The 23,680-nt window shown below is 35.0% G+C and overlaps 1 protein-coding gene across 3 annotated transcripts in view; it reads right to left on the reverse strand.

Moving 5' to 3' along the window:
• Positions 1-11,116, reverse strand: part of LOC131045282 (uncharacterized) — a 96,313-nt gene extending 85,197 nt beyond the window's left edge. Inside the window, exons 1-5 of one of the 3 annotated variants that reach the window (XM_057978842.2) lie at positions 10,823-11,116; positions 10,268-10,310; positions 9,611-9,905; positions 7,821-8,059; positions 6,083-7,559 (exon numbers count right to left, since the gene is read on the reverse strand). In XM_057978842.2, the coding sequence (XP_057834825.1) occupies positions 6,083-7,559; positions 7,821-8,059; positions 9,611-9,848 (1,954 nt within the window). In that variant the 5' untranslated portion in view covers positions 9,849-9,905; positions 10,268-10,310; positions 10,823-11,116. Of the gene's footprint in view, positions 1-6,082; positions 7,560-7,820; positions 8,060-9,610; positions 9,906-10,267; positions 10,362-10,822 lie in introns of all 3 variants that reach the window. The other 2 variants (XM_057978841.2, XM_057978840.2) reach the window with 2 other exon arrangements.
• Between the last annotated feature and the right edge of the window lie 12,564 nt (positions 11,117-23,680).

A 23,680-nucleotide genomic window follows, 5' to 3' on the forward strand; every position in this document is an offset into this window, starting at 1 on the left:
AGTAATCATGTAACCAATCTTGCACCTTCGCCTTCAACTATGAACACATGAAGTGGAGTTCACTCACTTGAATTTTGCTTTTGAGACTCCATTTGTAAAATCCACTCATATCTTTCAAATTGTGAAGTTTGCTCATGTCTTAATTCTTGAAGTTTATTCGTATCCCTTGGTTTGTAAAGTTGGAATTTTCCATTGAAGCCCCCCTATATGAAGCTCACTTGTCTCAAACATGAACTAAAGGAAAATTCGCTCATGAAGTTGACATTCGCTCTCCTTCTTGAACTCATGAAGTTCATTGTTAGTGGTTCGCTCCATTTTGCTCAAACATGAAGTAAAGAATTTCGCTTCAATTTACTAAGTCATGAAGTTTACCCTTGTAGAAAATTCGCTCCAAACCTTGAACTTATGAAGTTCTCTTCAGACCTTGAACTCATGAAGTTATAAAATCGCTCCAAAATGGCAACTCATGAAGTTGCAAAATCCGCTCAAAAGAGGGTGCACCTGAATTTTGTTTCTTTTATCTTGCTCATCAAATTTGTTCTTCCTCTCCAAATTATGAAATTCGCTCATGATCTCAAACTCACGAAGTTCATTGTTCTTGTGTGAAATCCGCTCCATTCCCTCTAGACATGAAGTTCACTCTTAATCCCTTAAACATGAAGTTGCAAACTTCGCTTCAAGGAGGCAATTCATGAAGTTCGCTCCAAAAGCTTGACTCATGAAGTTGAAAAATCGCTCTCAAAAGGCAAGTCATGAAGTTGTTAAACTCGCTCCAGAGTATGAAGTCATGAAGTTGGTTTATATGTGAATTTCGCTCCAAACACCTTGAACCTGAAGTTCGCTCCAAAACAGTCAAACCTGAAGTTCAACTTCGCTTCAATCCTTCAAGTCATGAAGTTCGCTCCTAATAGCAAAGTCATGAAGTCCGGTCCAAAACAGCAACTTATGAAGTTGCAAATTTCGATCTAAGGAGTATGCACATAAAGTCTTATTTCATTTGATTTGCTTGCTAAGCTTGCTGGTCATGAAATCTGCTCTAAACTCTTCAATCCTGTAGTTCGCTCCAAAAGCCTCAAGCCCGAAGTTCAACTTCGCTTCAATACTTCAATTCATGAAGTAATAACTTCACTCCAAAATGCTCAAACATGAAGTTCAACTTCGCTCCAAGAGGTGGAAACATGAAGTTCGCTCCAAAACACTTCAACATGAAGTTCGCTTGGAATTGCTAAGTCATGAAGTTTAGCTTCAGGTTGAATCTATTCATGGTGAAATGCTGTCCATCATTCTTCTCTCTTTTATTCCAAGTGTACTTATAGTTCTTCCTCTTACATCGTTCAAATACTCCTCATGATCTCAGGTTGATAAGCAGTTTTCTTAGTAATTTGCCAACCTTCATTTTCTAAGGAAGATCAATCCGGTGCTTCATTTTTAGCAGATGATTAAATTGATCAACTTTGATCACTTAGTTGCTCCTCATGAAATCGGTCCTTAAGGCTTGGTTTCTGTAATCTGTTTTGAAGCAGCTTTGTAAGCTTCATTCGTACAATCTTGGATTTACTGAACAAGCACTCTTCAAGGTCACTTTCTTCTTTGAAAGTTGATCCCATTGTATAGATGCAGCCTATATGATATGAATTCACACATGATCTTCACTTAGAACTGAACTGAGCTGAATCTGTGATTGAATTGTATGGATATCCAACACTCTTCCTTGTTAAAATTTGCATTTCTGAGTTCTTCACTCTCCCTGTATTGAATGTGAAACCTGAATTCTTGATTGATCTCCTTCGTTCCATGCTCCATGCATCCTTGCTCCCATTAAACCTGGAAACAAACATATTTTGATCAAGATACTAGAAAGAGAACAATGTTTTATCAAATCTGGAAATAAATTTCGAATCTGATTTCCCTTATTTCTAATATGGATTTGCTCCTTTATGTTGTTATTTGCTTCTGCTCTTTTATGATTTAGAATTTGCTTTGATTTACTTCATTTGAATTTAAATCCCAAATGGTTTTGGTCTAAAGGACACGTCTTTAATTTAAAGGGCCAGCTTCCTTATCATTAACTCCACACCTTGCAAGGAAATGGTGAGGTGGATGCTTTCTTCTTTTCTTTCTCTTTAAAAAAACGTCTTAAAACTTTTAAATCTCCACCTTAGAGCTTGGTGGGGGCCGAGCAACGATGTGGCAAAGCATGTGGAGACTTTTAAATTTCCTTCTTTGAAGTTTGTGGGCCCAAACAGTTATACGGTAGAGAGGGAGAAGAATGAAATACTCTATGTCTTAAGAAAACCTTTTAGATCTCCATTTTAGAATTTGTGGGGCCCAAAATGTAATGTGACACGGTGGAGAGAAATATGAGGGGGCAGTGGTAGGAAATGTTAAGGGTAGCTGCTATGTGGAGAAAGAGGGGGGATGGGATGTTGGAGGAAAGGGGGACATAAGGGATATAAATGATGGAAGTAGGAGATACGTTGGGGGAATGAGGTTTAGGATGTGGGAGGTAAAAGGGGTTGGAAGGAGTTCGGATATGTTGGGGAATAAAGTGGAGTGGGAGGTATAAGGGGGTAATGAAAGGGTAAAGGGGATGTAGGCTATAATGGGAGTTATAAGGGGAAAGGAAAAAGGGTAAGGGGCTAGGGTGGTAGGTTAGGATAGGGATAGGATATGGGTAGGCTAGGATGGGGTAGGTGATAAGATGGAAAGGTGTGGGTAGGAAGAAGGTAATTAGGAATAAAGGTGGGAAATGAGAATAATTAAGTAGGTAAGGAGGTTAGGATGTGGTAGGCTAAGGGGTATAGAGATAGGAGGGTAGAAGATGTAGGTGTGGGCAAAGGTAGGTGTAAATGTAGATGAAGGGTAGTGGATGAGTATACTAGGATGGGGAGAGGGTTAGGTAGGTAAAGGTATAGGTTAGAAGGGAATGTAAGGTAAGGGACATGGAAGTGGTAGGTTATGTAGAGATGTGACGGAGGTTAAGGCATGGGGTATGAAAGGTGGATGGAGGATAGAGGATAGGAAGGTAGGTGAGTTAGAAGGTATGGTAAATGGAAGTGAAGAGTGTTAGGGGAGGTGGAAATGGAAGGAAATGGAAATGGGAGTGATTGGGTTTGGGCACCCACTGATAGGATTGGGAGAAGTTGAAGAAATAATGTCTTGGTTGGGCAAAGGGAATGTTAAACCTCACTTCATCTCAAAGAGAAAGACTTGGCCAGGTCCTGAGCAACTACGAACAAAAGGTTAATAGCAAAGACTCGACAACAACTAACAACTAAGCTAAGAGGACTAACCTAGAAAGCGAAAAAGTGGGGGTCCCCATTTGCAATGGGGCAATGTGTGAATATGTCACAACAGTATGCATGGGGATGCACTTAATATGTATGCTTGATATATGAAGCCTAATAATGTCCTTATGCAGAATTTAGTAGTAAGATTTAATATAAACTGCAATATGTATGACAGTAATAGGAAAATCAGTTATATATATTTATCAGTTATGTCTAATTTCATTTATGTATGAATATATATATGTTCATAGTACAATTGAATATGAATATATATATGTTCATAGTACAATTGAATATCAATATATTGACAGTCTAAGTACTTAAATTCTAATTCTTCCCCAAGGAGAGGCATGGTGTTTTTAGGGAGAGGCAGAGTAAATCCATCCCAAAAATAAATGAGCCCCAAGGGTGAATGGACTGATGATCCTGAAATTTGGGCTGCATTATGAGCCTCAAGGGTGAATGGACTGATGTTCCTGAAATCTAGACTGCATTATGGAGGTGGTGTCATTGCGCCCTAAACAAGTAAATCCCCATCCAGGTTGAGAATTAGAAGGGATTAAGTTTAGAGCTTGAATAAGGACAATATCAGTTGTACTATAAGCAACCAAAGTTATTTAATATGTAATTAATGTAGCATAATAAGTAGTAATGTATGTTTCTCTTTAGAAATTGGCACCCTCTTAACAGGGGACATCACACTTACTTTTGGGAATGCAACGGCTATCAAAACTAGATACAACCAATCTCTTCACTGCAAGTTTTGATGACTAAGGTATAAACTCTATAGATCTCTTCATTGAAAGTACTAAAGAACTATTGCACTGTATACAAATTCACGCATCAAGCCAAAAAGGAGTACCAACTCAAAGCCCCTTCGTGAACACCATCACTACTCAAACCATCTTACAAGCTCCATTGCAAAAGACTAACAGCACAACCACATTATTCATTTTACTTACAGATAACAGGCTTCATGCAAAACTAAGGATATGTAGACTCCAATAACCCTTTTGATCCTCCCATCAAAAATCAAATCTTGATTCTCCCATGACCAACTATGCTAAGATATAAGGGGAATCACAAAACCATGAGCTAATACCCCAAAAAGAAGTGCCCAAATTCCCTAGCCAATTCAAGGACAAGGATCCTAAAAAGGGCACTGCCCCTCAACCCCACTAGGGGCTTCTGCACCCAGATCCTTGCTCTGGTTTTAAAAAGCATAAAATTAAATTTGTTTTCGGTTGCAGCAGATGGAAAAGCATCACTTTTTCCCCTGATTTGATTTGATATAACAAAAACAGCATTTTTCTCTGTTGTTATGATATTTCAGTGTTATTTTGTTTATTGTGTTTCTCCCAACTAAATCCCAAGTAATTGAATTCCATTTATACTTTTGGTTTTCCTCATCAATCCTAATTCCAAGTAAGGCTATGATGAACGAAACCGCATAGTGAAAAATTTCTCATTACAATCCCTTAAAAGCTTCAACCTTGGTTGAAATTTACTTTCCCAGAATCATGCCCTGGCTAAAATACGGTAGAACTCTTGAGAAGAGTAGTTTAAGGCATAAAATATTGTTCTTTGACCAATTAAATCACCACACTATGAAAACTGAGAGAATTCTCAGGTAGAATCAACGTGTGCTGTGTTTTACCTTTGCAATGGAAAAATTCTCTTTCTGCTTTATGATTAGGCTTTTCATTTTTGCTCCTTTGTTTTTCATTTTTGAATATCTTTCTTTTTTCTCTTTGTATACAAATAATAAAATGCATGTCTGTACATCTTGTTATATAGTTAGTTTTGGGAATTAATAAAGCATTTATTAAATGTTATTGAGCACATTATAAAAGCCAAGCCATTACTATAATCCACAACAAGAGCATCATTGTAGTGCTTCTGTTACAAAACGTTAGAAGTGTATATCTTATATCATTGATATGCTAACCAGTCAAAATGGGATGTTAACTCATGCCATGCATCTTATTAATCACAACCACCATAGTGACCTGCAATCTAAGTTGTGCCCTTGATGTGCTAGCAAAAGCTGGTCTAGAAGCATGTTATAATTTTTAATTTGCTTCTCTATGTGGCATGGTCAAAATTGAATATTAATTTATTTATATACACTATCCAAAGGTATAAATTGTAATTTCTAATGTAAGAATCAACAAAAATATCAACAATTTTGCACAGTCGATCTTGAGGATAGGATCAAATCTTGTGTCCAGGACACCAAAAAGCAATTCATTATGGATAAGGAAATGCTTTAGAATGGAAAACAAATTGGAGTTCTTATTTTTACTATAGGAATTCAAAAAGAGACTAATTTAGACCATGAGCATTAAAGAGCTTCATTGGTGATCAAAATTTGCATTGTTTTACTTCTCCAAATGTTATTTAACGTTATGCTTTCTAGAAAGAAAACAATCATAGCAATCTTATACCAATGTGTAATTATGCATCCTCTTCTCATTTTTACCATTTAAATCGTATTGTTTTACATGGATTGAGAGCTGCTCAAATTTCCTCAATTAATTGCTTCCATAGAAGTTGCCACGATATGTTCTGAAGTTTCAGAAAAACTATTAATAAGGTAACCTGATCTAACAGTAGGACAATACAATTAAGTTTTTAACACTCATTTTATCAAACTCAAAACCTTTTCAAATCATAAGCAAGCAATGTACTATCCATTACAGTTATAAGTGAACTGGAAAAAAGAATTGCTTAAAGAAAGGATTGCAATAAGACTAAAATTGGAAACATGGAAGAAACCAAGGTAAAGTTACCTGGAACTCCCTTATCTTTAATGTTTTTCTTATCAACTGACCAAGTATGAGGAGTATGGACAGACTTGTTCTTCTTCTTGTTTGAAGGAGTTCTAAAATCTTTTGAAATTACAATACCGGCAAGACTTTTCTCAATACTATCTTGATGATTAATTGCTTCTTGACCATCCGCATCCTCTTTTCTAAAACTTCTATTGCCAAAGTGTGTCTGAAACTCTGCTTCTGATCCGTCACTATCTTGCTCATCAAACAAAATACTTTGCCTAAGCTTCTCCATCTTTATATCACAGACTTCATTAGCAATAGATTTTCTGAAGCTCCCTTTCCCTGAGCTACATTTTTCTGTCAGATTTTCAAATGCATTTTGTCCATCGTCTGCCTCATCACTGCTTTCAGAATCTATGGATTCTTCATCAGTGCTTTCTGACATTTCTCCATGGGATATCTGTTCTAATGCACCTCTATCCAGTAACCACTCAGCTTTTAGCAATTCAGAATAACTGCCACCTAATCCCTCTAAATAGTCTAGTGCTGTTTCATCATCTATATCAGACCCACTTTCATAGTACTCTGAAGACTCAGATAACACATCAGAATTGCTGGTGGAAGAAATCTCTCCACTCATTGCCCTCGGTTCACCCACTATCTCACTGCTGAGCTGACCACAGCTTTTTGAACTGCCTTCCTCATATTGGTCTAGCATCACACTATCTACCTCTTCTCGAACAGAAACATCTGTAGTATAAATACGTGCACCTCCGATAACCAAAAATCCTTCATTTTTATTTTTATCTGTGCTTGTCTCCTTTTTCCATTTCCCTTGCTTCCAATATCTACCCTTTTTCTTTTTTTTCCTGTTAGATGTCTCTAGTGCTTTATTAGTTTGTCCACCTTTGCACTCTTCATCAGGTAATTCCAAATACTCTTCAGCTGGAGGTGGTATTGCCCTCTCCAAGTGATATCCTAATCCTGGCCTAGTTTCTTCATTTAAAACAATATCTGTGCTTCTATGATATATAGCAGATTCAGATGTGAGCCCCTTACCAGGATTTTTGTCAAGAAAAACTGCAACTTGAGTTTCTGAAGAAGGAATAACAATTGCTGGACAAATTTTGTTACATGGCGTAGAGATTGTAGAAACTTCCACTTCTGGTGCTGAATCAATAGCCTCCAGATAATCTTCGGCTGGAGATAGTATCGCCGTCTCCAAGGGATATCCTAATCCTGGCCTAGTTTCTTCATTTAATTCAATATCTGTGCTTCTATGATATGTAGCAGATTCAGAGGTGAGCCCCTTACTAGGATTTTTGTCAAGAAAAACTGCAACTTGAGTTTCAGAAGAAGGAAGAACAGTTACTGGACAAATTGTGTTACATGTTGTAGAGATTGCAGTAACTTTCACTTCTGCTGCTGAGTCAATAGTGCCCAGAGACTGATTCTTGGAAGCATGCGGTGTGCTAGAGTTTCCATCATAACCCTGTAAGTAATGGTATTTTGATTTTTTTAATGAGTTGAATACTGGACCAGTTTGCACTGTGTAACATAAAAAACCGAACAAATGCATAATGCAACATATGAGATGAAAATTTTGAAAGATCGAGTTAAAAAGGATATTCATAATAATTGGAACACATATTGCATGCATAGCTAAACCACAAAATGGTTGGCAAGAACCATCTGTACACCTATTGCTATATGGAAAAAAAAAAATTTATTTTCAAAATCAAACATTATATACCAAACCAAATGAAGGAGAATCAGTTGCAGCCTCCACATCAGAATAACGATAGCTGATAGAAGGGGAGCCCACTGTGATCTCCACATCAGGGTAGCTGTAGCTGATAGCATTATTGTTCTTATGTAAAATGTGAGGCCTGTTATGACTATCTTTCAGCCCTTGTCGTCTACCCCTTCCAGAAGTAGAAGCACTGGGTCTCTGAGAATCAACACGGCACTGCATGCTCCTTCTACCACTTTCTGCAGTATAAACCACAGTAGTAAGGAGCATGGCATTTCAATGCTAAGATCAAAAATTAATGAATACAAACTCCCATGCAATCATGACTTACACAAATGATGGCACATTGAATTTGCACCCAAAAGGGAAAAATAAACAATTTAAACAACAAATTGGTGATTTCTAATTTCAATGACTTTAAACAAAGACGCATCCTCAGACCTGAAAAAAGTAGGAACAAAAGCATCCTCGGGCTCAACAAAAGTAGAAACTAACAATAAAGACAAAATGCTGGGACCAATAGGTCCAAAAAGTGTGACCAAGTTGGTAAAGACTGAGCATTACAACATGAAGATCAAGGCTCGACTCTCACCCCAAGAACCATTGGGCATGTTCCCGGTAATAATGTATAAGCATAACAAAATGCGTAAAAACACGCTTGGACAATAGGCCCCCAATTGTATCTCATTGTTGAGGAGCCCAATAACCTTCATTAACCAGCCAACAAAAAAAATGCTAGTCCCATTGACTAACTTGGCTTTGCATTAGCATCATAGCACGTTGCCAACAAAAGAAGAAAAAGCAGAAAGTGATAATGCAGGAAGACGAAATCAATAATGAAGTTGATAGAAACAGGAAAATCAAATAAAGTTGCATCCTAAAATTAAAAACAAAATAAAATGTCATACTCAAATCCATAACAAATGAAAATAAAAAGCAGATTTTTATAGAAAATATTTGGTATGAAAAACCATTTGACAAGTAAAGAGTTGGCAATATAGGAGCCGAAGATTAGCTAAACACTCCAGGATCAATTGCAAAAACAAAGATAGCCTTCCACAAGAGAGTATGCAAGAAATGAGCTTTGCTATCAAATTTTTATAAAATAAAACAAATCAAATTTTAAAAATGGTAAAAGCAATAGCTAATCAAAAAACAGAGAAAATATTGGAATTAAATTTTTATTAAAAATATTATAAAACAAATGAAAATTTTAAAATGATAAAAGTAACTAATCAAAAAGCAGAGCAAATCAAAATCTTTACAAATAGGAAACGATTAGTAATTGGAAAAATAAGAAAAGTTGCCTGCACATGTAAGATAGATGAATTCAACATTCTTTTGGCAAAATTTGATCTGTAAGACCAATCCTACACCAAATTTAGAAGATCGCTATTAGTGTGCAGTTTTAGAAAGCCTACATTAAAGAGTGTTAACTTGTTTTGAAGGTTGTTTCTATGAGCACGTAGATTAAAATAAAAATTCCAATGTTTGTTCGGTTCCATCATCTTGATTTAAGATAGCAAATATGTGTTATCATGCCTGATATCACTATAGAGTGAGCAGTCTAGAAGGAAATGCTTTTCATCTTTTTCTTCATTTAAGTTACACACCTTACAAAATCTTTTTTCCCAAAGTCTCATTGAAAAAGTGTCCAAAAATCTTATTCTATATATTGTGTGAATTGATTCTTAGTTTTGAAATTATGTTTTTCTTTATAAATAATGACACTAGAAAGAGCAACAGATAGAAACTGAAAAAGGAAATAATTTTAAAATCAAAAATGTCACCTCTTGAATTGCCGAGAGGCTGCCACTCTGCTAAAGCTCCTCCCTCCACAAATAAGCTTTGACCAGAATAGCCACCCCGTCTGAAGCCACCAATTCCATGTCTATTATTCCTGAGACGATGATGAGAAGCTCCCCTGTGCCTGCCCCCCGACGGCTCTCCAAATTCTTCTACCATATCTTCTCCTTTCCCTGATCCACTTCCATTGCCGTGCCTTCTTCTTCCCCTTCCCCGACCCATCTGTGTAGTAGATCACAAGTCTGGACTCCGAAACCTAATTGATGATCACTCCAAAACCTAAAGAACAAAAGATTCAGAAAAGGTAAGACCCCTTACAAAACTTCAGATTCTGAAACACTAGCAAACGCTAACTCATTCCTCCATTAACCTTTCCAATAACATTGGTGCTTCACGATTTATATCCTTTCAAACAATTACAAAGTTTTCCATTTCCTTATGCTTCCAAACCCTCAGAAAAAATTATTCCCTAGGCTTGCAGAGAGTTTCATTTCCCTTACTCAGGCTATCATACTTTTGAATACCCTTCGATTCCCTTTTTAAATTTCTTAAATTCCAATATAAATTTCATTTAATAGATCTCCTACTAAAAATGGCATTAATAACTAAATTTCCTCATTAAAAAAACATATATAAATTACACTTTTTTGAAGTGCTGCTCAATAATGTCCTGCTCCAGCAGACCTGTTCATTTGCTAGATCTTCTAATAAAAATGGTATTGATAACCAAATTTCCTAAACAAATTTATACATACGAATATCAATTTACAAGTAATATTATGGTCTAACACTTTTCGTAATAAATTGAAGCTATCAAAGTTACTTAAGTGTTAAACTACAGCCAATTAATGTTTATGGAATATTAATCTTTTACAAGCCCTGTCAGACCATATCTTCCCTATTTCGAGCTTCCAAACCCTTACAAAGAAATTGATCTCCCTACGTTGTCAAAATCTTGCAGAATTTTTCATTTCCCTTGAAATTGTCAAACCCTTTCCTCCCAGTTTTTCAAACCCTTATGTAACTTTTGATTTTCTTTTCGTTTCCCTTAAATTAAGCTTTCAAACTCTTACACACCAATTTATTATAGATTTCTGTCAAAAAAAATGGCATTGCTATCTATTTTAAATCAATTACAGTCAAATAATGAGCCGATGCAAATAAATACATTGAAAATAAAAAATCGAAAAGAGTACCTGCAGAAAATTTGTTGTGATTTTGATTGATTTTATTTTTCCTGATGAGATCTCAGAAAATGAAACGTTAACCGCATATCATGTAGAGCACCGCTTCAAACAAATTTTGTCTTAACCTCCGGGCGTGTTAAATGAGCTCGAAGTACGATAGCGAGCTCCCACAATGTGAGAAAAAAGTGAGCCGTCCGATTGGGTAGAGTAGCGCCACGTTTAGGAGACTAACAAATGAGAACACGGTAAATAGTGTTTGAATGAAATGGTCCTTTGCTTGGAGAAGCGATTCAACTTCTCATCGTATTTTGTTGAGAACTGGAATCGCGCTTTCCCAGATAATTTTTTTTATGACATGATAAAATGCTATTCTTAAATGTTCAAATTTTATTTTTATTTGAGAAGGAAAATTATCTTTTCTTTAAATGCATTATTTAGATTATTTAATCAATGTAAGAAATAAGAACCTAAACTACTTTATATAAGAAAGTTATTGACAAATTTATTAGGAAATTGAAGTAATAAATATTAATTATAATTTCTAATTGAAGTATTAAACATTAATTATAGAAATTAAATTGGGAGCATACCCACACCTTAAGTTGCGATCTACGATCAGGTGAGCTAGGGCTGAAGCCCATAGTCTCAAATTTAGAAAAATCTATTGTCTTTATAATGGACGAAGCTTACAAGTCTATGTTACTTTTGTACATACTCTCATTTCTTAGTTTGTCTTAACCTTCGGGCGTGTTAAATGAGCTCGAAGTATGATAGCGAGCTCCCACAATGTGAGAAAAAAGTGAGTCGACTGATTGGGTAGAGTAGCGCCACATTTAGGAGACTAACAAATGAGAACACGGTAAATAGTGTTTGAATGAAATGGTCCTTTGCTTGGAGAAGCGATTCAACTTCTCATCCTATTTTGTTGAGAACCGGATTCGCGCTTTTCCCCAGATAATTATTTTTTATGACATGACAAAATGCTATTCCTAAATGTTCAAATTTTGTTTTTATTTGAGAAGGAAAATTATCTTTTCTCTAAATGCATTATTTAGATTAATTAATCAATGTAAGAAATAAGAACCTAAACTACTTTATATAAGAAAGTTATTGGCAAATTTATTAGGAAATTGAAGTATTAAATATTAATTATAATTTCTAATTGAAGTATTAAACATTAATTATAGAAATTAAATGAGTTTGAGAAAGGTATGTAATCCCCCAGTGTGTACAACCCACTCACAAGGTAGCAACAAACACAGAGTTAACACAGTCGTGGACTCGAACTCAAGACCATGGGGAGCATACCCACGCCTTAAGTTGCGATCCACGACTGAGTGAGCTAGGGCCGAAGCCCATAGTCTCAAATTTAGAAAAATCTATTGTCTTTATAATAGACGAAGCTTACAAGTCTATGTTACTTTTGTACATACTCTCATTTCTTAGTTTGTCTTAACCTCCGGGCATGTTAAATGAGCTCGAAGTACAATAGCGAGCTCCCACGATGTGAGAAAAAAGTGAGCCGTCTGATTGGGTAGAGTAGCACCACGTTTAGGAGACGAACAAATGAGAACACAGTAAATAGTGTTTGAATGAAATGGTCCTTTGCTTGGAGAAGCGATTCAACTTCTCATCCTATTTTGTTGAGAATTGGATTCATCCTTTTCCCCAGATAATTATTTTTTATGACATGACAAAATGCTATTCCTAAATGTTCAAATTTTATTTTTATTTGAGAAGGAAAATTATCTTTTCTCTAAATGCATCATTTAGATTAATTAATCAATGTAAGAAATAAGAACCTAAACTACTTTATATAAGAAAGTTATTGGCAAATTTATTAGGAAATTGAAGTATTAAATATTAATTATAATTTCTAATTGAAGTATTAAACATTAATTACAAAAATTAAATGAGTTTGAGAAAGGTATGCAATCCCCCAGTGTGTACGACCCGCTCACAGGGTAGCAACACACACAGAGTTAACACAGTCGAGGACTCGAACTCAAGACCATGGGGAGCATACCCACGCCTTAAGTTACGATCCACGACCGGGTGAGCTAGGGTCGAAGCCCATAGTCTCAAATTTAGAAAAATCTATTGTCTTTATAATGGACAAAGCTTACAAGTCTATGTTACTTTTGTACATACTCTCATTTCTTAGTTTGTCTTAACCTCTGGGCGTGTTAAATGAGCTCGAAGTACGATAGCGAGCTCCCACAATGTGAGAAAAAAGTGAGCCGTCTGATTGGGTAGAGTAGCACCACGTTTAGGAGACTAACAAGTGAGAACACAGTAAATAGTGTTTGAATGAAATGGTCCTTTGCTTGGAGAAGCGATTCAACTTCTCATCCTATTTTGTTGAGAACTGGATTCATGCTTTTCCCCGGATAATTGTTTTTTATGACATGACAAAATGCTATTCCTAAATGTTCAAATTTTATTTTTATTTGAGAAGGAAAATTATCTTTTCTCTAAATGCATTATTTAGATTAATTAATCAATGTAAGAAATAAGAACCTAAACTACTTTATATAAGAAAGTTATTGGCAGATTTATTAGGAAATTGAAGTATTAAATATTAATTATAATTTCTAATTGAAGTATTAAACATTAATTACATAAATTAAATGAGTTTGAGAAAGGTATGCAATCCCCCAGTGTGTACGATCCGCTCACAAGGTAGCAACACACACAGAGTTAACACAGTTGGGGACTCGAACTCAAGACCATGGGGAGCATACCCACGCCTTAAGTTGTGATCCACTGTCGGGTGAGCTAGGGCCGAAGCCCATAGTCTCAAATTTAGAAAAATCTATTGTCTTTATAATGGACGAAGCTTACAAGTCTATGTTACTTTTGTACATACTCTCATTTCTTAGTTTGTCTTAACCTTCGGGCGTGTTAAATGAGCTCGAAGTACGATAGCGAGCTCCCACAATGTGAGAAAAAGGTGAGTCGTCTGATTGGGTAGAGTAGCTCCACGTTTAGGAGACTGACAAATGAGAACGCAGTAAATTGTGTTTGAATGAAATGGTCCTTTGCTTGGAGAAGCGATTCAACTTCTCATCCTATTTTGCTGAGAACTAGATTCGTGCTTTTCCCCAGATAATTATTTTTTATGACATGACAAAATGCTATTCCTAAAAGTTCAAATTTTATTTTTATTTGAGAAGGAAAATTATCTTTTCTCTAAATGCATTATTTAGATTAATTAATCAATGTAAGAAATAAGAACCCAAACTACTTTATATAAGAAAGTTATTGGCAAATTTATTAGGAAATTGAAGTATTAAATATTAATTATAATTTCTAATTGAAGTATTAAACATCAATTACAGAAATTAAATGAGTTTGAGAAAGGTATGCAATCCCCCAGTGTGTATGACCCGCTCACAAGGTAGCAACACACATAGAGTTAACACAGTCGAGGACTCGAACTCAAGACCATGGGGAGCATACCCACGCCTTAAGTTATGATCCACGACCGGGTGAGCTAGGGTTGAAGCCCATAGTCTCAAATTTAGAAAAATCTATTGTCTTTATAATGGACGAAGCTTACAAGTCTATGTTACTTTTGTACATACTCTCATTTCTTAGTTTGTCTAATTTCTTATTGACACCTCAACTTGAGAACTATTGGTATTTCAAAATATCTTTTTGAGTTGTCTATTGTTGGGGTATATGTTCTCCTAGGTTAATCCCAACAAAGACCAACCTATAATTGTGTGAATGCTTAAAGAAAACAGAGTTCCAAATGTGTAGATGCTTCTTAGATGATTATGTAAATTTAAGTTACTTTAAGTGCTCCAATTGTGTGTCACTTATATGCTTTTGCAAGTAATTACTTGATTTATGAATGATCTAAATGAATACGATTGAATGTCTTCAAATACAAGACGTAGCAATAATCATACAAAAATGTGTTTAATTGGTTCTAGAAGGAAAGGAATGGGTGAGGTTAGGTCAAAGTTTGAATTTGAATTTTAAAATTGGTGTAAGATCATTCCCAAGCTTGTAGGATTGCCCTAGGACATGAAAAGGATAAAATTAAGGTGGATGATGAATGTATGGGAGTGGTTTCTATAATGGGCATTATAATAAGTGTTAGAGTAATGAAGTAATCACATTAGTAATTAATTAATCAATCATTGGTTACTTGGGTCCCTTATTACGTTATCACACTTATGCTAAATTTAGGAGTGATTTTCTATTATTAGATTGAGCTAATTATAGGTCAAGTTCTCTTAATTCAAATGATTTAGACACTTTTCATGCTCTAATTTATTCCTCACCTAGGTTTAGATCTAGGGTTTTATCTTTATGATTTCATAAACATTTATTGTAATCAATCCACATTTATCCGATAAATCAACTCAAACATATCTTTCATGATTTCTTGGATCAATTCTCTCTCAAAGTTTCAAAGCATACAATCATGGTTTCTTCTCTTCGAATGTGATAGGTGTTTTGGTTGTAGGTGATTTTTGGGAGCTGTGGGATTAACTATCAAGTCCAACATGGTATTAAAGTACTAGATTTGTTACTTCCTATCCAAATTTTAAGAGATTCAACCTTGGAAGAAAAATTGACTCATCTTGGAGTGAAATGTGCATCATTGTTGGATTCAGGGCATCCAAAAGTATAAGGATCGATTGTTGTTTCATCAAAACCTAAGAAGATCATTTTTTGGGTGCTTTTAAGACACAAAATTTGAGGAAAATCAACATTTAATGCAAAAATAGTGCTTTCTACAGCAAAAAGGACCTTGTCATTGCATTTAGAAGGCCTTGAAGCCTAAAAATAGCTTATCCAAATGCCAAAATTGGTGATTGGAAAAACTAGGGCAATTCTTGAGTGGGCCTTGAAATTCATGCATCAAAATGTATACTAGCACATGGATTGTACCAAGTCACTATTAATTCGTGTGTCAAAAAAATGAAGTTGCCTTTTTTTTTTTTTTTAATTCTTTAAAGAAAATGTAAAATAATAATAAATAAAAAATTCTAAAGCACTTTTTACTACTTATGTAAGTCATCTCAATGAAGGCCATATGACCTACACATGTTTGGTTAGGCATCATCCATGACAGGCGGCCCCAAAGGAATATTCCTCTTTTTTTAATGAATTGAGCAAAGAATCTTGGAGATTCCTCTAAATATTTCAACAATTAGGCTTTTTCAACTTGAGCTAGATTTTTTGCTAGCATGGAGGAATATTCACAAATATGTTGGTGGTGGCATCAACATGATTAGTGCAAGAGCACTTGGTTGAGTTCATGCCTCCATGAGGCCATTTTGTAAATCTTTGTTTTAGATGGTGTTTAATCATGTAATGAGGTCTAATAGACTATGTTGAACTTGTTTGAGTCCGGTCTAGGTCTTAGAAGGTCATTTTTGGATCATATGTCAAACATTGTAAAAGTTATCATATTGTCAAAAAATGTTGTCATGTAATTTTGTCATCTAGTGGAAGTTGAACGGTTGGAATTCAAACGGTAGTTGAAAAAACTGTTGGGTTATGCTTGTAAATGATAAAATATGACCTAGGAAATCGATCCCAAAACTGGGGGACTTGTATTTGAAGAATTTGCAATACAAGTACCACAGTTTGACTATAATTTAAAATATTTTTTGTTGTTGTAGACCGTTGTATGGCCATGTACGATTAGATAACGATCTAAACTTGGTTGGGTTGGATAGAGGAGTGAATATACTTTCTATTAAATCTAGTTTCACTCAATTTCATTAAGATTTGAGCATTTTATAGCCATTTTTCTAAAAATTGTCTTGAAACCCTAGGTAAGAAGGTTTGAGCACAAAAAAAAATGTTGTAACTCCCATTCCACCTAATGGAATTTGATGGAACTTGGTGAAATAGATTTTTTAATTTTTTTTTGTTTCTACAAAGTTGCAGGAGTGGGGGAGTGAGTTTGGTGCAATTTTGGTGATACCCTAGGCTAGAAACCACTTGCTTTTGGTATGAGAAGATAGCCAAGAGTTGGGTTTTGATTAAAATCCATTAGAAAAGTGTAGGAATTGGTTTGGGAAGCATAGAAAGACCATTTGGGACATGTTTGAGCCATTTTTATGAAGGTTTGGGGCCTAGAGTGTGAAAACCTTCTCGTGATCGAGTGAAGCAAGCCTAATTAGGCCTATTTGGAGCTAGGATAGTCCAATTTTCAAGAACATTTTATAAAGGAACTGTAGACACCTAAAAATGTCTCATTGATCATGTACTGATTATTCCTCTAATTGATTAAATAATTATTTAATTAAGTTAATTAATCGTATTCTTCTAATTTCATATTTCCTCATCATCTTACTAATTATTCTATTTTCTATTCTATCATCATTTTAATCATTTTCTAAATATTAGTTAAATGTTTGTTATTTAATTAAGTCTAATTAATTCTCCAATTCAAATGATCTTTGTTATTTAAATAATTCAATTCTCAATTTCTATCTCTAATCATCTAATCATTAACTCTTTTCTAAATATTAATTAAATATTTATTATTTAATTAATTGTGATTTAATTCTTTAAATTAAATAATCTTTATTATTTAATTAAATAGTTTCTGTAAATTGTTTAATTAACTAATTAATTTTTTTAATTTCATTTAATTTTGTATTCTTCTGATTTCATCAAATTCAAATACATGTGCATGATTTCAAAAACCAAATTGAAAATCAAAGTCAAGTTCTAAATATATTCAAATGCTAAATTGAATTAAATAAATTCAATTATTTGAATAAATTTCATGCAAAGATTAAATTGAAAATCTAAGTTAGAGTGCAAGCACATGCTAAATTAATTAATTAATTAAACCATTTATCTCTCCAGTCTCTATTTTCATCTTCCAATTCTCTTTGTCATCTTCTTTATTTCTTCCAATCATTCTTTTTCTTCTTTCAGTTAGCTTTTTCTCAATCAGTTAACTCCATTAATCTATTCAATCTATTCTATTTCACCTCAAAGTCAGCAGTTCAACTATCAATCAGCATGTGAGCTCACCTGAGTTCCACCTCTTGATCATTTTGTTCCACCTTTTCAAGCAATCTCATCCAAAAATCTATAAATTGAGCATTCAATCCTCACAATTCCTCTAGATCACGAACTTTGAATCTTTGTGTCAATTGCAGGTTGTCAGTGCAATGTCTGAGAGCCATCCTACCACAGAGAGAAGAAGAACAATGGAAGCTATGATGCATAATAGGGAGTTTCATATTGCTTAATTTAATTCCATTTTGCATCTATTTCATTGGTTTTATGTTTGAATTGCTTAGATAGTTAAGGATTTTGTGATTATCCCTATTTCCTATTTACCAATGGTTTATTTGAGCATGCGACATTTTGGTGAACCCGACGTGAACAACAACTAATTAACCTTCTTTGTTTTATGTGTTATTTTTTGCAGATTGTACGGATTTTTTTCCTTTTTTGCAGGTTTTGCACAAATTTCAAGACATATCTCTTCGTCATGCATTCGTGGTTGCATCATCACGCAATCGCATAGATAGATCTACGCAATCAATCAGACAGGGTTACGCATTCGTGCAGAACCCATCACGCAATCGACCTTACATGATCACACAACCGATCTGATATTGTTACGCATTCATTTTGGATTGTTCTAATCTGATAATTTTATCTTCATTCCTTTTCTGTTTTCTGATCTGTTTAATTCTGCATGAAATTGAGTAAATCTGGAAACATATTATTTTTATTGCATGTTTTGGTTTTAACAGTTTATGGCACGTAAGGTACAATTCAGGATTTCAGGTGCTAGAAGGACAAAGGAACAAAGAAGACATGCCAAACGCTATCAAAGGGTTCTCCAAGCAAAAAAGTAGATACAAGATTGGGAAGATCAACCAACCTTTGATAGATATAACAGCTTAGTTCTCTCATATCAAGTTAAATATGATCTAATTAACATTGAATGGATGATGAGAGATTTAGCTAGGGCCTCACAATTGGTTTTGTAGGTTTCTGATCAAGTTTAGTTTAATTTTTTATTTTTTTGTGTTATCTGCCTATCTGTCACGCAATCGTCCTGTTTAGATTATGCATTAGATCTGTTAGTGTCAAGCATTCAATTTATCAAGATTACACATTCGCTATGTTATGTTCACGCATTGGCTCTGTCAGGGTCACGCATTCACGCAGGTATTATCACGCATTCGTTTCTGTCAATTTTTTATTCTCTATTTTCTGTTGATTTGATTTTACTGCTAATCATTTGTTTGCAGCCTGTGGTGAGTTTACAGAAAGGATTGGATTAGTATTAGATCAATTGCACTCATAATCTCACACTTCATATTTTGGTGCTTAAAATCAACAATTGTTAAAATGGACATGCATGCACAATCTCACACTTCAGCTTTTGGTGCTTAAAATTAACATTGGTTAGAATTGACATGCATGTATAACACTTCGATTTGGGTTTAAAATCATCAACAGTTAAAAATTGACATGCATGCCCTCACATTTCAATTTGGTGTTTAAAATGGACATGCACATGCGTATTCAACACCTCAATTTGGGCTACAAAATGAACGTGAATCAGGCTGCATTAGATTAAATCACATTTGGTTTTCTTAATGTAAAGAATTTTTATCGTGTTTGGGGTGGACCTACTGTTGTATTAACTAACTTTCCACCCGCCTTCGGGGTCTTGGGAGAAAGGAAGGAGGTGGCAACGACATCTAATTTTATTTTATTCCACGTAGTGAGGGGTATCTTTGACTGGGTATTTCATCATCCCACAGAGGTGCTTCGAATTGGGATGCGTTGGGGATATCATCTCTCCCAAGGTCCTTTCGAGCGAGTTTTTTGAGCTGCTATATAAATATATTGGTCAGGCGGCTAGAGTGTTGAGTGAATTCGACGTATGTGGGGGTCTTCCCTGCACCAATAAGCTCAACTAAAGTCTTAAGTGGCTTGCTCTAAGAATTCGTCGTTGGATCGGGACCCCTTGAAACCCTATAATAAGAACCAACTTAGTAGCCCAAAACCCTACATTCAGTGATTCTGGGAGTGTGGATCATACCCCATAGATACCCTTCATGTACCTTACACTATGGTACAGGAATCCCTCGGCTTTAAGATCTTCGGATCTTTGGGGGTAAGAGAGACTGGCATGCTCGAGAAGTTTGTATTGTGGAGTGGAGCCAGTGCTGCCAGACTCTCTATATGTTCGTTTTGTCTCGGTATTTCGTAAGGGCCTCATTGAATGGTGTCCACTTTCTGGCCTAAGATTGTATTTTGTTCTTTTTTATGTATCGTTGTATCAGACCAGCATTGAGTCAGTCCTTTGGGCTATTTCAAGCCCTATCCTACGTATCTCTAAATTCTCTGAGATTGTTTCAAAAACCAGTTCAGTCAGCTATATCTACCTCCAAACAATTATTCTCAGACTTGGAAAAACCATAAAACTTGTCCTACACATAGAATTATTGAGAACGAAGTCCATTTTGAAACATTAGACAGTCCAACAAACTCAAAATTTTACATACTTGTGACCATAGGAAGTCCTTGTTTACGTCCTTACTATTGTCCTTAGTCTTTACATAGTCCTCATTTACATCCTTACTATCATCTTTAGTCTTTGCATAGTCCTCATTTACATCCTTACTATCATCCTTAGTCTTTGCATGGTCCTCATTTGCGTCCTTACTATCGTCCTTAGTCCTTACACAGTCCTCATTAACATCCACATTATCATCCTCATATACATCTTCATATAGATTTCATATACATTTGTCTTAGTCCATCATCATTGACATAATCATCCTATAAAGTCATAGCATGCATCCTAATGGGTCTCCCAGGTGATGGTTTGCTCCCCTTCGAGCAACCTAATCTAGTGTCAAATGGCGGTCAACGAGAAATCATTGAAGGTCTAGCTAACTTGGCCTGGGACTCAAGGAGAAATGCACCCCAATATATAGGAGTCGAGTACGAGATAAATATTGAGTATAAAATTGGCCATAGGATTGATAGAGAAATTCTTGCAGAACGTCTAAGAGAAGACATGGAAAAAATGGCTTTACAAAAATCCGGAAATACTCAACAAGTCTCACGTCAGAATCCCCAGTATAGAGTCTAGTCTAGTTTTTCATGCACCATACCTATGTCTAGAGTCTAGCATTAGTCGTCATCTTGCATAAAACCACCCTCATATAGTAATTAAATGCCCGTCACAAGGTCACAAAAGGCAAGTGTACTACATCATCCGCCCAACCAGGGCAATCTAAGTATGGTCTCCAAATAAAATGTTGAAGTATGTCAAACTAATGTCTCCAATACAAGGTGTTACCTAAACCCCTATGTCTGATACATGTTGTGTACCTAAAATCATGTGGCTCACCAGGCTGCAAATCAACATGAGTAACAGGCCTCGAAATAGAAATATGCTCACATGCCCAAGTCTAGAGCAATGTCACACCACAACTGATAGACCGATACCCAAGATATACAATCCCATGCATCTGATAATACAACATGGCAAGAAGACATGGACCCCACACATATACTCGTCAATGAACAATCATATCAAGGAGCACTCTGCCCCATCCCACTGGAAATTCGTGACCTCGTTTGTTAGGTATCAACAAACTACCAACAACACCGCATAGTACAATAGTCATGTCATCATAATCTAACCAGGCCCAAGGGATGTCATATCGGCCACTGATCTGTAAGTCTTGTATCTCACACTCGAAAAGTGCACACAATCCAACAATGCCATCATCATGGTCATTCACAACTCTCTCACCATGAATTGGAATACACAGTATATGTCATACATCCTCTAATGTAATGGATGCCTCCCCAGTCGGAAGATGGAAAGAACATGTCTTGGAATGCCATCGCTCTATCAGCACTGTAATCATGGCCTTGTTGGCCATCACCTCTGGCAAGTGTAAAACATAATACAAACCAAGCTGTCGGATATGCTCAATCTCCTCATCAAGTAAATCAGCACGAAGATCAAGTCCACTGGGTTTGCTCTATCGACAATATAACACTCCAATATTCTCCTGCAAAGAGAAACAACTTAAAATATCAGATATCAAATTATGAAAAAACTAAAAAAATTCAGACGCATGACAAAAATTTACACATACAACGAATGCGTGATAGTTACTACTAATGCGGTACACTTATAGCTTTTGTGTGAGATTTAGAGCTAATGCGTAATGATATAAGCTAATGCGTAACACTAAACACTTATGCGTGATGATATGAATGAATGCGATACATTATACACTAATGCATAATGATATGAGGGATTGTGAAACGGTGAAGGTGTTTGCGGTATAGTTAAGGTGAATTCGTAAAAATCGACAAGCGATTGCGTGATGCAAAGCAAAAATTGATCACTGGATTTTTTTTGAAAAATAACGAAAAACAGGCAAAAAATAAAATAAAAAATAGAAAAATACCATGCCGCCAGTCCCAGGAGGTCTCTAATATGAACGTACTCGGTTAGACAAGTGCAATCGAGCTCTATAACTAGCCATGATGATCAAATACTCAAAAGAAAGCACAAGATTTGCAGAGAAAACAAAGAACTTACCAAATTCCAAATGAGCAAATGAAAACCTAAAATACCTATTTATAGCTCAAAATTAGGGTTTTTTTGACACCTTGACACCTGTGGTCCCCACTAGCTTCAAACAACTTGTAGCCTACTCAAATGATCTCGAAATTGCCCGAAACTTCACACGATTGCTTATTACACTGATATCGAAAACATGGTCTCAATTTTTTAATTTTTCGACCACCTTTTCTGAGGGGGCATATTTACACTATACAGTGGTACCAAGGCATACTGCGACATAATTTTTTCGTTTTCTTTGAAACATTGTCATTCCGACTTTGTCTCAAAGAGGGGAAAATGTAGACACCTAAAAATGTCTCATTGATCATGTACTGATTATTCCTCTAATTGATTAAATAATTCTTTAATTATTTAATTAAGTTAATTAATCTTATTCTTCTAATTTCATATTTCCTCATCATCTTACTAATTATTCTATTTTCTATTCTATCATCATTTTAATCATTTTCTAAATATTAATTAAATGTTTGTTATTTAATTAAGTCTAATTAATTCCCCAATTTAAATAATCTTTATTATTTAAATAATTCTATTCTCAATTTCTATCTCTAATCATTAACCCTTTTCTAAATATTAATTAAATATTTATTAGTTAATTAATTGTGATTTAATCCTTTAAATTCAATAATCTTTATTATTTAATTAAAGTCCATTTCTAAAATAATTAAATAGTTTCTTTAAATTATTTAATTAACTAATTAATTTTTTCAATTTCATATTCTTCTAATTTCATCAAATTCAAATACATGTGCATGATTTCAAAAACCAAATTGAAAATCAAAGTCAAGTTCTAAATATATTCAAATGCTAAATTGAATTAAATAAAATAATTATTTGAATAAATTTCATGCAAAGATTAAATTGAAAATCTAAGTTAAAGTGCAAGCACATGCTAAATTAATTAATTAATTAAATCATTTATCTCTCCAGTCTCTATTTTCATCTTCCAGATCTCTTTGTCATCTTCTTTATTTCTTCCAATCATTCTTTTTCTTCTTTCAGTTAGCTTTTTCTCAATCAGTTAACTCCATTAATCTATTCAATCTATTTTGTTTCACCTCAAAGTCAGCAGTTCAACTATCAATCAATATGTGAGCTCACTTGAGCTCCACCTCTTGATCATTTTGTTCCACCTTTTCAAGCAATCTCATCCAAAAATCTACAAATTGAGCATTCAATCCTCACAATTCCTCTAGATCACGAACTTCAAATCTTTGTGTCAATTGCAAGTTGCC

The sequence above is a fragment of the Cryptomeria japonica genome, chromosome 9 (assembly GCF_030272615.1).
Source record: "Cryptomeria japonica chromosome 9, Sugi_1.0, whole genome shotgun sequence".
NCBI classification, from domain to species: Eukaryota; Viridiplantae; Streptophyta; class Pinopsida; order Cupressales; family Cupressaceae; genus Cryptomeria; species Cryptomeria japonica.